General features: G+C 43.9%; 1 protein-coding gene across 3 annotated transcripts in view; it reads right to left on the bottom strand.

Annotated features, from left to right (window-relative positions):
- Window positions 1-17,609, bottom strand: part of Ap1b1 (adaptor related protein complex 1 subunit beta 1) — a 55,923-nt gene that overhangs the window by 26,426 nt on the left and 11,888 nt on the right. For 2 of the 3 annotated variants that reach the window (XM_058573573.1, XM_046427223.2), the window contains exons 2-6: window positions 9,633-9,695; window positions 6,162-6,267; window positions 2,607-2,742; window positions 1,804-2,049; window positions 494-684 (exon numbers count right to left, since the gene is read on the bottom strand). In XM_058573573.1, coding sequence (XP_058429556.1) covers window positions 494-684; window positions 1,804-2,049; window positions 2,607-2,742; window positions 6,162-6,267; window positions 9,633-9,669 — 716 coding nt within the window. In that variant the 5' untranslated portion in view covers window positions 9,670-9,695. The remainder of the gene's footprint in view (window positions 1-493; window positions 685-1,803; window positions 2,050-2,606; window positions 2,743-6,161; window positions 6,268-9,632; window positions 9,696-17,609) is intronic. The other variant, XM_058573574.1, reaches the window with a different exon arrangement.

Raw genomic sequence — 17,609 nt, 5'->3', positions numbered from 1 at the left:
GGGCAGGATGTCATGCTGGTTGAGACCAAGGGTCAGATGAGTCCCAGCTAGGTACCTGCACCCTCTCTAAGCCAGAGTTTCCTCATCTGCAAGATGGCAGATGATAATAAGGTATCCTTCACAGAGTTGCTCTAAAGATTATCTATGTGTACAGAGGGTCCAGCATTGCCCAGGGCATCCTGTGAAAACTCAGTGAATGGCTAATTTCTTCACTCAAGCTAGCTCTGACGTTATCTACCTGAGGTGACTGAGGTTCTTGTCAGCTCCCAGGTCAGGCCCTTTCTGTAACCACAGCAAGAAGTGAGTTGACTGCCTGTAGCCACACTACTGAACGCCTGGCTCTGGAGACATGAAGGGTGGGCTGGCTCCCTCGAGGAAAGTGTACTTAGAGATGGTGCCAGGGGAAAAGCCCTGTGAAGGGGCCCACTTAGCTCATGGTTGGACCCTCCACAGGATCAAGTTCAGGTGGGCTGGCAAGGGTCATCCAGCTTACCTCTGGGCCTCACGGTCGTCCTTGGGTGTGTAGTTAGCCAGGCAGTCCAGGATGAAAATCTGGCCCCACTCAGTGCACTCATTCAGGGCTGTCAGCAGCTTGTTAATGGACTGTGGGTTCAGGTCAAGCAGGTTGCTGCTGGGGTGAGACTCGGCGATCTCTGAGAGGGCAGCCACGGCATTTGCCACCACCTGGTTGAGAGGATGGAAGGGCAGAGCCTGGGGACACTGTTCTTGGCCAGGGGTCAAAGGGGCTAATGACACTAGCTAGTCAGAAGTGGGACACCCTGAAAGGAATATGACCATGCAAGCAGGTCTGAAGTCTCATCAAGGCCCACTTCAGGCACTCAACCTGTTGATGCCTCTGCAAATTGCAACTAAAATAAAATAAGCATATTGCACAAAACAAAACAGAACAAGAAAGCCCCAGCTCCAAGTGCTTGGCGGTAGAAAGCATTCCAGCTACCTAACACAAGAGCCTGGTTACCAGCCACAGCGGCTCGTTTCAGTGGTTGTCAATTGTACTTCTCAGAAGATTCCTGAAGATCCCCTTGAGGCTGCTAGAAGTGATGGTAACAGGTAGGTATACAGAGGAGCTTGATAGGTGACCCCTGGGCCCTCAATCCACTTTACCAGGGCACCTGGTATGTGTGGTCTGTGTTGTTTTCAACTTTTCCCTCAACAAACAGTGCATTCAATGCCAGTCTCTATACTGACTGCTCAGTGCCCATGAGTGATCAGTGTTCCCGTGGGACAGACAGGAGATGGTTAGGCCAGAGGTTTGTGCTTTTGATTTACAAACTGCTCTGTGAATTGCTGCCATCACCACCCAGACACATTCTAGTGTTCTGTCTTCCACACTATGCCACTCCAAGGGCAACCCTCTACAATCCCTGGATGATATGTGGAAACAGAAAAGAACAGCTTATATATGGTCTTGGTGAGGAGATAGTGATGATGACAATGACTGGAAGGGAAAGAAGACACTAGTACCAACTGCACTACGTAGCAAGCCATGACCATTACCTTCCAGCATTCCTGCCATCATAGAGAATTAGATTCATTTTACTGATGAAGAGGGCTCCAAAACATTAGGCAGCTTGCCCAAATTCAGGCAGCTAGTAGAGGACACAGAAGAGAATCCAGATCTAGTCTCTTGCAAAGATGGTTCCTAAACCACCACAAGGTACAGGAACAATGGCACTCAGCAAAACTCTGATTTCTAAGAACAAGAGACTGCCCAGCAGACTGTCAAGCCAAGGTCTTCCCTGGCAACCCAGAAGGTGGCTCAGTGAGTGGCAGTTGACTTACCATGGGGTTGGAGTCAGAGATGAGGTCTTTAAGGGTGTCCAGGAAGCCCTGGTCCTCCACCAGCTGGGCATTGATGTCATGGAGCTTGGCTACACACACGGCTGCTGTCTTGCGCACATATGGATCCTCATCCTTCAGGCACTTCCGGAGTGGCTCACACAGGTACTCAGTGATCTTGTCAACTCGAATGCAGCCCATGGTCCGCACGGCCAGGGCCCGGATGAGGGGGTTGGGGTCCTCACAGTCCTGAGGGGAAGGAACCATTGGTCAGGGGCAGGAACAAGCAAGTCATGTGGCTTCCAGTTCTTCCTGGCCTGCAGCTCTGAGCCTGCAGCTGAGAACCATCTGGCAGTTGCTATGGGATAACTATGGGCTATCTATGGGTAATAACCACCAACCATAATCAACAGCACTGCAGGTAAACACCATGCAATAGACACCAAGCCCTTGCCAGATGCTGTATAGGAACTCTGCATACAGTCTTCTCTGATCCTCCCAGCAAACACACAATATTGGCTCCATTTCACAGGTGAAGAAGTTAAGGCTCTCAAATCCACAACCACTAGCACCATGACCCTCAGTCTTTACCCTGCCAGGAAACCGTCATTTTCCTGTATGTGTGCATACAGAGAGAAAGAGAGCCCTCTGCTGGAGGAAGAGGCCCTTAGCCTGCACAGGAAGGAAGCAGCAGTGTGAAGATCTGGGAAGGGGTTAGAATATTTCTATTCAGGGCCACAGGACCACACCCCAGAGATGGGGGACACGTAGCAGGGAGCACCCATTGTCACCAAGCTCCTGCTCACCTTTACAAAGGTGTTGACAGCCATAATGGCCATGTCAGGCTGACTCTTGGCATAGTTCATCAAGTACAGGTACACCAGCTTCTTCAGCTCTAGGTTGTCTGTTTGCATGCAGTTCACCACATCGGGGAAGAGGGCACTGAAAGGACAAACTGATGTCAGTATGGGGCAGGCTGAAGATAGGAAGAGCAAGAGGGAGACAGAGGGCAAGAGGGAAGCTGAAAGATAAACAGGACTTCTGATAAAATAAGGGTATTAGCTATGCTGGTCCCTGAACACTTGATAGGAGAAATAGAAGCCCAAGGGGTAATTTTATTTTATTTTATTATTATTATTTTTTTTAGTACCAGGGATTGAACCCAGAGGCAATTAATCACTGAGTCACATTCCCAGACCTTTTTATGTTTTATTTTGAGACAGGGTCTCCCTGAGATACGTAAGGCCTTGCTAAATTGCTGAGGCTAGCTTTGAACGCATGATCTTCCTGCCTCAGCACTGGGATTACAGGTGTGCGCCACCATGCCTGGTCAAAGGGTAATTTAAAAAAAATATATATTTAGTTGTAGATAAACACAATGACTTTATTTTGTTTATTTAATTTCTTTTATGTAGTGTTGGGCATCGAACCCAGTGCCTTATGTGTGCTAGGCAAGTGCTGAGCCACAACCACAGCCCCAAAGGGTAATTTTAAAAGCAAAAAGTCCTCAAACATGAGCTCTGGAGCCTGTTAAACCTAGGTCTATATATATTTTTGTTTTCTTTTTAGTACCGGGGATTGAACTCAGGGGAGCTCTACCACTGAGTTACCCCCACCCTTTTTATTTTTTGCGACAGGGTCACACTAAATTGCTAAAGCTGGCTTTGAACTTGTCATCCTCCTGCCTCAGCCACCTGAGTACCTGGTATTACACCATACCCAGTTCTAGTTCTGCCTCTTGCTTTGTGGCTTTTTATTCTGGTGGCACGGGAGATTGAACCCAGAGTCTTGGGGGCATGCTACGTAAGTGCTCTATCATTAAGCGACAGCCCTAATTTTTTCCCCCCAGTACTGGGTTATCAAACCTGGAGTTTTGAGCATGGAAGGCAAGAGCTCTACCACTGAGCTATATCCCCAGCCCTCAGTTCTGCCTCTTGCTAGTTGTATGACACTAGGAAGCTTCCTTCAGCCCCTGGACTTCAGTTTCCTCATTTGCAAGAAAGGTGCAGCAGAAATTCTCTTTGGGGTTGGGGATGTAGTTCAGTGATGGAGAGCTTGCCTAGCACACTGGAGGTCCTGGGTTCAATCCCTAGCATTGCAACAACAACAACAACCACAACAACAAAAAGCTCATGACCACAAAAAAACAAAATAATAACAACAACAACAAAAACCCCATCTCACATTACAGGGCCCTAGTGAATTAAATGAGACAATGTACTTACCGTATCTGGTCCTTGGTATCTGGGAGGTGCTATGTAAATGAAAACACTTATTTTCCCCTCTGTACTTAACAGGGCCCCTTATATTGGGCTGCTGGTTCTGGAGGGTCATAGGGAAGCAGGGATGAATGTGCTGCTTTCACAAAGGCCAGCTCTGGCACCCACTAAGAAAGAACCAGCAAAGCATGAATGGAGTACATGCTACATGCCAGGATTAGTGCTAAGGTTCTGACATACTTCAATTCATTTAGCGTCCCAAGAAGCCAAGGAGTGTCCCATTTTACAGACAATAATACTGAGGTTCATAAGTGTTAACCTGCCTAAGGAGCCAGGTCTAACTCCAAAGTGTGTGCTCTTGATCCCTGCTATACTGGGTGGAGCCCTTCACAACAAGGTGCCAATGGTTCCAGATTCACAGGCCCTTTTGAGAATGAAATGTGGTTAGAGATCAATTTTCTGTCTCTGGAACCACCACCTTCCCTCTCATTTCTTATGCTTTTACTGACAAGGACATGGCAGCACTGAGACATAAAAGGTCAAAGAGAACTTCCTCAGCCCCCACAGGCAGGAGTCCTGCCAGGCTAAAACTGATGCTACACCACCTTGGGAGATGACACATCAGGAAGAACAGGGGGCAAGGAGAGGAGGGGGGAGTGCCGATGAGCCTGGCTTTCTCTCTTTGGCCCATAACATCAGCAAAGGAAGCTCTTCGGAGGTGGAAGAACAAAGATATTTCCTCCGAGAGGAGGTGACAATAGTGTTCTAGTTGAAGGAGAGCAGCTTTGCTCTGAAACAAACTGAACCTGGAAGGAGGCCCAGTTTTCCAGCAGAAAAATATATACGTCCTCCTCAAGTCTCTGGGTAAGTGTTTTTGAGTGTTGGCAGAAGGGCCTTGTGGAGGATAGCAATGGGATAGGCAATCTGTGGGGGAAGTCCAGGGCAGTGTCATCATGTTGTGGGACCATTATGCCAGGGAGCTGCTCCACATCAGCACCAGGCCTGAGACACAAGCTGGGCAAAAGCAGCCTGGATTTGAATTTCAGAAGGGCTGGGTTTCAGTTCTAGTTCTGCCACTAACCACATGACCGTTAGATGGTCATTTTCTTCCTTCTTTATATTGTTTCTCTGACAGTAAGAACATCATTGCCTACAATGAAAACTGTAAGGAACTATTGAGAAATCATATCCAAAAGTGTTGTGCAGACTCTCAAGCACCGTACAAATATTAAGTTGTTATAAAATCCATCCCTGTCTTTGGGGACTTCACAATCTGATGGGCAGGTAAACACAGGTGCATGCAGTAATAAGAATAGTCAAGAATCAGTGCTGGGTGATAGGAACAAAGAGCAAATGTTGAATTTATAACAGGACGCTGGGCGATAAGGGAAGGCAACAGGGAAAAGGTAGATCTTGCACGGGCTTTAAAAGATGGGAAAACAAGCTGAGAAAACAGGCATTCCAGGCGCTGGAAAATCTGGAGCAAAGGTGTGGCACTATTTCTTTTATTTTATTTTATTTTATTTTATTTTTTAGTTTTCAGCAGACACAACATCTTTGTTTGTATGTGGTGCTGAGGACTGAACCCGGGCCACATGCATGCCAGATGGGCGTGCTACCGCTTGAGCCACATCCCCAGCCCAATGTGGCACTATTTCTACATGAGATCTGTTCCAACTCAGATGCAAACCAGAGGTTGCGCACTGGCAGCAAATTAGAATAATCCAGTCTGTAGATGTGCTTTGCTTGAACCACACTATCGTCTGGTGATTTAAAAAATGAAAACATCCAGACTTCCTGTTCTTTTTAAAACCCAGAAGACCTGGCCACACTGGGTTCATCTTCCCTGGCTAGCAACAATCCTCTGGAGCTTCTGCAAATGTTCACGTCACACCCACTCCAACACCTGCTGCCTTTTCAACCCAGTACACTTCACTCATTCCATTATCACCTGACCCATCAGCATCTGAGCTCACGACTCCTGTGCAAACAAAACCCTGTTTGGAAAGAAGGTTCACAAAAGGAGCTGTATGAGGGAGACATGGGTCTCTAGGTACACTAAAGGAGGAATCTGACCTGGACCCAAGCTCTCCATCCTCCCGTCAGCAGCACCTGGCTGCCACCCAGCCTACTCCTGCACACCTGACATCTTTGCCCACAGTCATCGATGCGATCACTTTCTTTACCGCCTCCTTCTTCTTCTCCTTCTTGTCACTGTTGAGCTCTGCCTTCAGCTCGAAGATCTCCCCTAAGAAAAGTAGGAAGGCATGAATGATCCATCCCCAGGGGATAAGTTCCTGTCCCCAAACTCCCAAGAATGGCAGGGAGGCAGAGGGCAGCTTTAGGCCCCTGGCCTTAGGTGGGATAGGTGACAGTGAGGAGTTTGACAGTTATTAAGATGGAAGACTGGAGGGTCACACTGCACCAAATGATAGAAACTGTGGAGACTACAATGGTCTTGAGGGGGACAAAAAACATGCAAGCAGGGTCTGTTCAGCCAGACTGCGAAAAATGAAAAGGAAAGCAAAGTTCTCCTCAGTTCCCTCACTGAACCAGACGCCCTCAAGACTGGGTGCTCAAGGACTGGGGGGAGGGGGGGAGAGGGGAGGAATCGATCCCACACGTAGGCTTTTCCTGTTTTCCTAGAATCTCGAGTTCAAACAGCTTGCTCAGGGTTTCACTTCCTGAGCTACAAGTGATTGCTCAGCTTGGAAAATTGGAATTCAGCTGCCCCAACATGTAATCAATTGTTCTTAAGAACTTGATAATACAGAAAAAGGAAACAAGGAAGTAGGGCTGTTTCAGATCTTCCAAAGAGAGCCAGTCAGGACCTCCTTACAGGTTAGGAGGACAGGATATATTTCCTGAGCCTTTCTCTGAGCCCTGTACCACACTTACTTTTTCCCATGCCTTTTTCATTTGTCTTCATGCCAACTCTTCATTCCAAACTCACACTCCATTTTACAGGTGGGTGTAATAGGTATAGTAACTTACACACAGCTACCAGATAGGAGGGCCGGGCCAAGATTTGAAACCAGGTCTGTCCTAAGTCTGCTCTAAACCCCTATGTTTGGGCCTAACTCAAGACACTCCTTTTTGCCCCTCTGAACCTGTTTCCTGGCCTCTTCTCTCTCCCTTGAATAGGGTGCTGAATTCTCCCATTTAACACTCAGAGGTGAAACACTTGCTGGGTGCCTTGCTGGTGGTCTGTGCTAAAGGTGGCAGCTGTTGTTATTCTGCCACATGACCCTCTGCCTTTAGATCCCTCTTTTGTAGAGTAAGAGTCCTGGGCTTCCTTCTCAGGATTCTTACTGAAGCAGGAACTATAATGTGGAAGAAAATGCTGAGAAAGTTCTAGGTGGGTTTACAATGAGAAAAAGGGAAACCAGTAGGTTCTGTATCATGACTGGACAATGCGGTGCTCAGAAGAGAACCTGAGATGAGAGACAGCAAACATGGTTAATTAAGAATAATCACATAGCACAGCCCCGGGGCAAGGCTGCACTGAGGATATTGCTCAATGGAGTGGGAAGAATCTGCAGATCCTGCAGTTCAAATTTATCAAGGAACATGTGCCTTTCTCCTGCAAGAGAGTGAGGGGAGGGTTTCTGGTTGTTCTGGGATCCAACAGACCATGATGATTTTGATCCTAGTCTATTCTGCAGGGCTGCCCCTGCTTTTCACTCAAAGTGGCCAGATATAGTACAACCGCCATTAATTAATGGGTCTCAGCCCTAAGAAGGCTGATGGGGTGACCCTGGGATCTGACTGCCTCTGAAAGTATCCTTTGTCTATTGGGTCCCTCAATCAAGTCTAACTCCTCAATCACATAAAAGGCATTCAATTCTCTCTCCCCAAAGCTATTCCCCACCACTGCCAGGCTCAGGTGCCATCAGGTCTCATCAGAGCTGTGGTCCTTGTCTCCCCACCTCCCTCTAATCCTTTATTAGAATCTGCCTTGGACTTTACCTTGCTTAAAAACAATCACTGGGGCTGGAGTTGTAGCTCAGTGGTAAAGTGCTTGCCTAGTATGTGTGAGGCACTAGGTTCGATTCTCAGAACCACATATAAATAAATAAATATATTATGTCCATCTACAACTAAATATATATATATATATTTAAAAAAAAACCCATCACTAATGGTTTGGGGATATAGTCCAGTGGTAGAGTGCTTACCTGGCACATGCGAGGCCCTGGGTTGGATCTCCAGCACTGCACCACACACACCCCAATGATGTCAAATTTGAAATCTGAACCCAGGAATCTCTCTCCAGACATTCTCCCCAGAAGAAAACCCCACCATTGATACTCTGCTACACATGGTGTGAAGCTCTCTGATTTCTGCATGCCTCTCTGGCCCCTTCTAGCTCCTCAGCAAAGAAACTGCTTTCCTTTCCTGGATGAATCACGGGTAGAGCATTTACTCCCTCCCCTTCCCACACCCTTTTCTACCTGGAGTACTTCCACAGCCTTCTGCACCCCCACCCTTCAGTATGGCTGCTACTTCATAGACTATCTTCCCAGTTCAACCTCAAGCAAAGCCAGGTCAGAGACTGCCTGTCTCTTTCCCTCCACATGGGAGGTCCTCAATAAAAACCAGCAAGTAAGTAGTTTCAGCTTTAAGGAGGCTGAGGCTGGAGGTCACTTAAGCCCAGGACGTCAAGGTTAGCCCGGGCAACATAGTGAGAACCTGTCTCTTACAACAAAACAGAACAGGCTGGATCAATAAATAAAATGCTTGCTGAGGGACAGAGTTTAGGACCTGGCTCATGTGATTCAATAAGAGACTATCTGGGGCTGGGATTGTGGTTCAGCGGTAGAGCACTCATCTAGCATGGTGAGGCCCTGGATTCGATCCTCAGCACCACATAAAAATAAATAAAATAAAGGTATTGTGTCCAACTACTTCTAAAAAATAAATGTTAAAAAAATAAAAAAGACTATCTGGTCAGTAGGTATGTGTCAATCTCACCTGCAAGGAAGGAATGGAGAGGAAGGGCCAGCCAAAGAGATGCTTACAGGGTTAAAGCACACTTGCCAGCCACAACAACATCCTCCATTTCCTTAAAAACAGGGGGAAAAAAAATCTCCAACAACATAAGCCTAACTTAGCATATTTTAGTGCAGCAACTCCATTGCCTTAATATTGAGTCATTAGAACTGTTGGGAAATGTTTATGATAACATTATATGAAAAACAGGATGGGACTCTGACTACAACCATGGAAAACATGTGCCCATGGATAAGGACCAGACACACAAGGCCCCCCACCCCCAAATGGGATTGCTGATAGGATTGTGTGTCCTCCCCCCACCAGAAGCGAAAAAAATATATATTTTAAGTATTTTAAGCTGTGGGGAACAAAGAGGATTTTTTTTCCCCCATACTTGGAGCTAATGCTCTTTCCTTCCTGAGTTCTAAAAGAAGCAATCAATTTCTTAATACTCTCAACAATTTAATTTTCTGACTCCACAAGGTAAAGAAATTCTAGGCCACTCCCACCAATATCTCCAGGCTTCCACCCTGCCCCTGTTCCCCAGTCCCCCAGATAGCAAGCAGAAGAGGCAAGCAGGCAAATAACAGGGCAGGCCCATGATGAAACACATCATACCTTTCTTGGTCGTGGTGAAATATTTCGAATCGGTCATTTTGGTCCCTTATCTGTGGTCACACTCTGCAAGACAGAAAAGAGACGAGTGATTCTGAGTTGTGTTCCATTCCATTTTCAGTTAGTGTGTTCAGGGGAGGAGGAAAGAAAGGATCCAGCACACATATGGTAGGGAAAGATAGCTGCTGATATCCTCTTCTGCAGTATCAGGGACTGAACCCAGGGCATGCTGGGTGCATGTGCTCTACCACATCCCCAGGCCTTGTTATTTTGAGACAGGGTCTCACTAAGTTGCCCAGGCTGGCCTTGGACTTACCCTACCTCAGCCTCCTGAGTCACTGGCATTACAGATGCTCCACTGTGCTCAGTTAGCTGCTTATCTCTTTATTGGGCCAATGAACTGTTAGACCATGGCGAATCAAATTTTGGAGGGAAATTCTGAGGAATCAATCACATTTTAAAATGTGCTTATCTTCTGATCCAGCAATTCTATTTCTAGGAATCCCTCCCATGAAGTACCTCCTAGTAAGGATACCTTGGGTTTACTGCGTCACTATCCATATAGTACAGCACTGGAAAGAACTTAAATGCCTGTTAATAGGAATGATTAAGTACCCCGGAAGAGTCCACAGGTTAAAAAGCAATATGACTCCATTTCTGTATGATGCACCATAGTGCAATCTACTGTCATATGTAACTAATTAGAACAACAACAACAAATGGCAACGTGAAGTCCCTTCATGACACTCACCAAACCTATCAGAGTTCTTCTTCTTTTAAAAAAAAACAACATTTATTTATATATTTATCTGAGGCGCTGAGGATCAAACCCAGTGCCTCACACATGCTAGGAAAGCGCTCTACCACTGAGCCACACCCCAGCCCCCTTCTTCTTTTTTTTAATTAGATCTTTATAGTTACCCATAGTAGTTGGGTTCATTCTGACAAAATCATACATGAATGGAATTTGATTTTGGCTCATGATTCCACTCTTTTCCCCGCTGTCCTCCCTGCCTTCCCCCATTCTCCTTTCTCTACTAGACTTCTTTCACTTGTCTATATATTTCTATTTGATTGGTTCTTTTTTACTTATAAAGGCGAAATTCCCTGTAGTATATTTATACATGCACATAACATGATTTTTAAAGAATTCATTCTGTATTGCTCTGTATCGCCTTCCCCTTCCCACCCTTCTATCCTGCCTCTCGATCTCCTTCTACATTACTGATCTTCCCTTTATCTCTATAACTTACTCTTCCCTCTCCCTTTCCTTTACCGGCAAATGCTGTAATTTCGTTTTTCTTTATGGCTGAGAAAAATTCCACTGTGTGTGTCTGTCACAATTTCTTAATCCATTCATCTATTGTCAGGCACCTGGGTTGATTCCATATTTTAGCTATTGTGAATTGTGCTGCTATAAACACTGAGGTAGCTGTATCACTATAATATGCCAAGTTTAGATCTTTCAGAAAAATACCAAGGAGTGGGATAGCCCAGCACAGTTCTTTCTAAATGCTTCATCCACATATGAAGGGTACTACCATTACCCTATACATAAAAATAAATTTGGGAAAAGCCAAGTTTAAGAAGCTAGGGAAGAGCCAGATACACTGGCACATGCTTGTAATCCCAGTGGCTGGGGAGGCTGAGACAGAGGATTGCAAGTTCAAAGCCAGCTACAGCAACTTAGTGAGGCCCTAAGCAATTAAGCAAGACTATGTCTCAAAATAAAAAAAATAAAAAGGGCTGGGGATTTGGCTCAGTGGTTAAGTGCCCCTGGGTAATATCCCCAATGTCTTCCACCACCGCCTAAAGAAGCTACGGAGGATTTTTCTCTCCAAAATTTTCCCCAAACTTCTAAATCAGTAATATGTGTTATTCATCTCTGGAAAGGGGTAGAGTCTACAGACTTTAGATTCAACAGCATTCTCCAAGTTTATCTGGCCAGTTTTCTTAAAGAACCTCTCAGAACATCTCCCAATGCAAAAGAGACAATGTGAAGTACTGTTATAAGGCAACAGGACAAGTACCAAAGCTTCCTGATTCACTCAGGTATTTATTAAGCATGTACTATATCTGAACATTTCCTTACTGTTTTCTTGCATGGCTAGGGATCAACATAGAGCCTTGTACAAGCTAGGCAAGTTCATTACCACTGAGACATACTGCCAGCCTTCTTGACCAATAAATGAAAGATAAAAGAAGCTTCCCAGAAGCCACGTCATCCTGAGTACACGGCAGAGGCTTCTGGGATTGTTCTGAGATTAAAAAGTGATTATTTAAAAAAAACAAAACAGTAGTTGCCCTATTTCACAATAAAAAAAAGAAAAAAGTGATCATTTCCTGAGTCCTTGTTAAACCTAGGGATTTACAGACATTATCTCATTTAATCCTACTAACAGGGTAATAGCTTTTAACACTACTTCACAAAAGAGGAATGAGGCTCTGGAATATCATGTAACTTGCTCAAGGTCACATGGCTAAATGGCTAGACTAGGAAACTATCCCATCTACCAGAGCTCAGTGCTTTGTCTCAACAATGAAGAAATTCTGCTTTGCTCATCTGAGAGGGAGGACAGGGCCCTGATAGTGACTAAGAACTCAGTACAAAAAAATCTAAGAGACTTCCAAGGGTAACTTTCCAATCAACTTGGTGGTGTTGTTGTGGTTGTTGTCTAGAAAAGCACAAAACCTCCCAAAAAAACAAATGTTTTCTCTAATATAAGGAGGCTGATTCATAGTGGGGTAGGGAGGGGGAGCATGGGAAGAATAGGGAAGAGGGGTGGGAAGGGTAGGGAGGGGGAAGGGGGTTAGCAAGGCTGGTGGAATGTGATGGACACAGTTATCCAAAGTACATAATTTGGACACAGTTATCCAAATTATGAAGACATAAATTGGTGTGAACATACTTTGTATACAACTAGAAATATGAAAAACTGTGCTGCATATATGTAATAAGAATTGTAATGCATTCCGCTGTCATTTATTTTTAAAATATCAATTTAAAAAAATTTTAAAAATCAATTAAAAAATTTTAAAAAGACCATAAAATATCACATAGATTCATCACATTGATGATATTTTGCTAATCTGACCTACTACAAAAAAAGAAACAATAGCAATAGGTAACATATATTATCCATAAGATATTTTCTTGTATCAGACGATTGAAAATAAAATCTGGAAAAAACTCAAAAAAAAAAAAAAAAAAAAGAAGAAGAAGAAGAAGAAAAGCAGAAAACCCAACAAATATTTGAATGGTAAAAACTCACTTTACTTTGTGTCCTCTGTTGCCTCTATGGAAGGGAGTCAAATAGTCAAATATGTAACCCACAAACATTTCCTTTCCAATCATTACTATGCAGGAGGCAAATGAAAGGTAACGATGTGCTGGATGTGAGGGATAACAGATCATTTCATAGCCTCTGAAAACCAAGCCAAAGCAGCTGTTCTCCAGCCCAACTGTATTTTTCCAGGTTTAGCTTGTACTTACAATAGAATGGCAATGGAGATGTTCTCCAGATGAGATTTTGTTTCAGCAATCAACAGGAGACAAGTAAGGACTGTCTCAGGGTTGCCTTAAATCCTTCGTGGACACCTTCAAAATACCAGGAATAAAGGCTTTGCTGACAAAAGTGGTATAAAAAAAAAAAAAGACACAATTCTACTCTCCTCTTGCTTTGCATAGTTGAAAGGGGATGATGTCCCTTTTCTATGGGAGCTGGGGGAAAGAGCAGAAGAGTCTGTCACACTTGATGATGCAAGTCCCCCAGCGGGGCCTCTACCTTGCTGGTCTTCACAGTATGCGCCAGGGTTATAGATGGATCCACAGAGGACTCACATGGGCCTGTTCACAGCTCCATCCACCCTCACCTTCATGGCCGGCCCAGGCCTCTGCATAAAGTGTTTACTTGATAGTTGTTGAAAGAAGGGGCCACTGGAAATCCCAAGAAGCTCAGCCTGCTGACTGCTCTGTTATGTAATTCTCAGTTTTTGTTTCCAAGAGTAATTTACTTTACATTCAACATCTCCTTCCCACTTGCACACATACAAAACTGTTTTATCAGAGAAATATCACTAACCTAGAGGTTCTTCCTGGAGCTCTGAGAATGGGCAGATAAATAAGATAATGGGTTTTTCTTTTTTTATATTTTTTTCAGTTGTCAATGAACTTTATTTATTTATATGCTGAGAATGGAACCCAGTGCCTCACACATGCTAGGCAAGCATTCTACCACTGAGCTACAACCCCGGCCCGATAATGGGTTTTCTGCTATACAATAATAGGTTGCAAAATTCCTGAAGCTACAGATTTCAGAGTATAACTGGCTGAAGTGTCTAAAACAGGGGAGTGCCCTGTTCCTCAAGGCTGAATCAAGTCTAAGAAGAGGGATAACTGAGGGCAAAGAGACACAGACAGTAACATATAAACCACTCCAGTGTGAAATCTAGAAGGAAGTAAAAGTGAACAAAACAAAAACTCTTGGATGTCCAACTTTGGGCTACTCAGGCATTTGTTCTTCTCCAGCAGAGGAGACTGTCAGGGGCTTTCCCTCATCTGCAACACAGCTTAGCATCTGAGGGCCCTGAACTCCCAGGATACAACCTGCTGGGGCAGACTGGTGTTGATGCAACTGATCAGGATGAAGAAGTGGTAAGACAGTTTCTCTTTCTTTCTTTTTAAATTTGAGACAGGATCTCACTAAACTGATCAGGCTGGCCTCAAACTTGTGATCCTCTTGCTTCAGATTCCTGAACAGCTGGAATTACAGGTGTATACCACCTCTCCAGGCTATGCTTCTCCTTTTAATGATTTAAAAATAGGCAAATCCTTCTGGGAATGGTGGCACATGCCTTTAATCCCAGCTGCATGGGAGGCAGAGGGAGGAGGATTACCAAGTTCAAGGCCAGCCTGAGAAACTTAGACCTTGACTTAAAAATAAATAAATAAAGTAGAAACCAGGCATAGTGGCATGCAACTGTAGTGGAAGCTACTCAGGAGGAGTCTGAGGTGGGGGGGGGGGCGGTCTAGGGAAAACCTCTACATTGGTGAGGTTACTCTGATAAAATAGCTTCATATATGTCATAAGGTCAGGAATTTGAGGACAGCCTGGGCATCACAGTGAGACCCTGTTTTAAAAAATAATTTTAAAAAGTGCTGATAGCCCTGCAGTTGAGTTTTCGGTGACATTCTTCCTTTTATAGGTGCTAAGCAACTAACTAATCATAAACTTGAACTCCCTAGTGTGCTGGCGCAGGCTGATGCTTATTTCTGCAGTTATCTATTTTGCAGATCCATCTGCAGAGGGCCCAGCGGGACTAATGATGCTGAAATGCTATCCCTCTGAAGTTGATCATACACAGGAAATTAGAGGAGGAAGGGAATGCCAGGGAAAGCAAAAATGCTCTAGAAAACCACCAAAGCACAGATGAAAAAAAAAAAAAAAAAAAAACCACCTCATTTAGAGCTCACCCACAGCTTGGTGATTTACTGAGGAAGGCTATCTTCTTTTGTCTTTTCTCTATGATGAGCTTCCTCACCTGGTACCAGGTCCTCTTAGATGTCTGTAGGAGGGGGATTTTGTATTCTCTCTGAAGGAATGGAAAAACCTCTATGGTTCAGTCCCGAGGAGCTGGGACTTGCAGATGCCATGGGAAAGACATGCTTTTCCTGGCACTGTCCAGCTGTCACCATGGAGGCCAAAGGAGCTAAGACTTAGCTCTTTTTTAAAATCCCCCACCCTCTGCTCAGGGCTGAGAATGAACTCAGGGGTGCTTTACCAGTGAGCTACATTCCCTTTTTAAATTGTGAGGCAGACTTTTACTAGGATGGCAAGGCTAGCCTTGAACCTTTTTTTTTTTTTTTTAATTTTTTTTAGTTGTTGATGGACCTTTATTTATTCATTTATTTTTACTTATATGTGGTGCTGAGAATTGAACTTAGTGCCTCACACATTCGAGGCAAGTGCTCTGTCACTGAGCCACAACTTCAGTCCTGGCCTTGAACTTTGATCCTTCTGCCTCAGACTCCCAAGTAGCTGGGCTTACAGGTAATATGTCACCATGCCCAGATTCTCTGACAAATCTGATCAGGAACATAGGCTATATTTGAAAGTAGGTGGCCAATCTGGGCAGGAAAAAACTCAGGGTTTGGATTTTGTCTTTGGAAGTAGCAGGGAATGTTTTAAAAAGCAGTAATTAAAGGGAATTTTTGGTTAGAAACTGCTTTGGGCAGTATGATGAGTCACTTGTGCTAAGGAGAGAGCATTCTGGGCTAGGATCCCCCTCAATTTTAGCATTTACAGGCTGAGGAATACCTCAAAGGAACAGCAAAGTCAAAATTAAAAGAGGAGCAGTCCTGGAACAACTGGTTTTGCCCTTGAGGAACCACCACTGCTGCCCCTACCTCAAGTCTACCTTCCCACACTCACAGATTATGACTTTGAAAACACAACTCATTTTTAAAATAGGGAGGTGGCCAGGCATGATGGCACATACCTATAATCCCAGTTAATTGGGAAGCTAAGGCAGAAGGATCACAAGTTCGAGGCCAGCCTGGGTAAAGTTGGTAGACCTTGTCTCAAAATAAAAAATAAAAAGGAGTAGGGATGTAGCTCAGGGATTCAAGCCCCAGTACCAAAAAATAAATAAACAGTTTAAAATTAATTAAAAAAAAAGAGACATTACCACCTGTCATTCTTTTTTTAAAAATATTTTATTTATTTATTTATTTATTTTAGGTATAGATGGACACAACACAATGCCTTTTTTTTTATGTGGTGCTGAGAGTCGAACCCGGGTCCCACCTGTGCTAAGCGAGCGCTCTACCGCTGAGCCACAATCTCAGCCCCATACATACCTGTCATTCTGTTATTTCACATATTTCTTCTGATAGAGAATAATGTGAGAATGAAAGCTCACTGACAAAAATAAATATAAATGAGGGCTGGGGTATAATTCAGCAGTTAGGTATAACCGTAAACACCATAAACATCACGGAATTTCATCTGTATGAAGTTTTGGAATAAGCAGAAGAGGCAAAACTAATCTACAGTGATAGCATCAGATCAGTGGATGATGATCTGGAAGAGTGCCCAAAAGCCCTCTGGAGGTAATGGAAATTACCCCATCTTGACATAGACACTGACCATACTGTATATTCAAGAGTTGAGCACTTCACTTGGTGTGAGTCATACAAACATTAAAAAAAAAATGTTTTATTGCCAGGTGCGGTGGCGCATGCCTGTAATCCCAGAGGCTTGGGAGACTGAAGTAAGAGGATCAAGAGTTCAAAGCCAGCCTCAGAAAAACCGAGGCACTAAGCAACTCAGTGAGACCCTGTCTCTAAATAAAATACAAAACAGGTCTGAGGATGTGGCTCAATGGGTGAGTGCCCCTGAGTTCAATGTCTAGTACCGAGAAAAAAAAAAAAAAGTTTTATTAAAAAAAATAATAAAATAACAAATGTTAGAGAAGGAAAAGGGAGAAGGAACACTGATAATCTAGGGAAAATAAAACCTTTTCTGAGAGTGACATAAAAGATCCATGAATTCAATTACATGAAAATCAAGTTTTCATGGATGGCCAAGAACATAGCAAAAATACAAAAGACAAATGACAAACACACACATGTAAATTTGCATCACAGGCTGGTGTTGTGCTTAGTGGTAGAGTGCTTGCCTGACATTTGTGAGACACTGGGGTCAATCCTCCACACCACATAAAAATAAATAAATAAAATAAAGGTATTAGGTCCATCTACAATTAAAAAAAATAAAAAATTTTAAAAAAGAAAGAAAATTTGCATCACATTGCAAAGTCTATTTTCCTTAATGTATGAAAAGCAACTACAAATAGGAGAATGGTAAAGGATGTGGACAGTCCACAGAAAATGAAATACAATGGTTCACACCCATAATAAGAGAATCAGAAATTACAATTAAATACCATCTATTAGCTGCTGGACTAATAAAGTCTGAT

The sequence above is a fragment of the Marmota monax genome, unplaced genomic scaffold, assembly GCF_021218885.2.
Source record: "Marmota monax isolate L192 unplaced genomic scaffold, Marmota_monax_Labrador192_F-V1.1 WCK01_AAM20220418_F8-fsc00177, whole genome shotgun sequence".
NCBI lineage: Eukaryota > Metazoa > Chordata > Mammalia > Rodentia > Sciuridae > Marmota > Marmota monax.
Note: the sequence above shows the minus strand (reverse complement) of the source record. Positions and strands in the feature narration are given on the sequence as shown.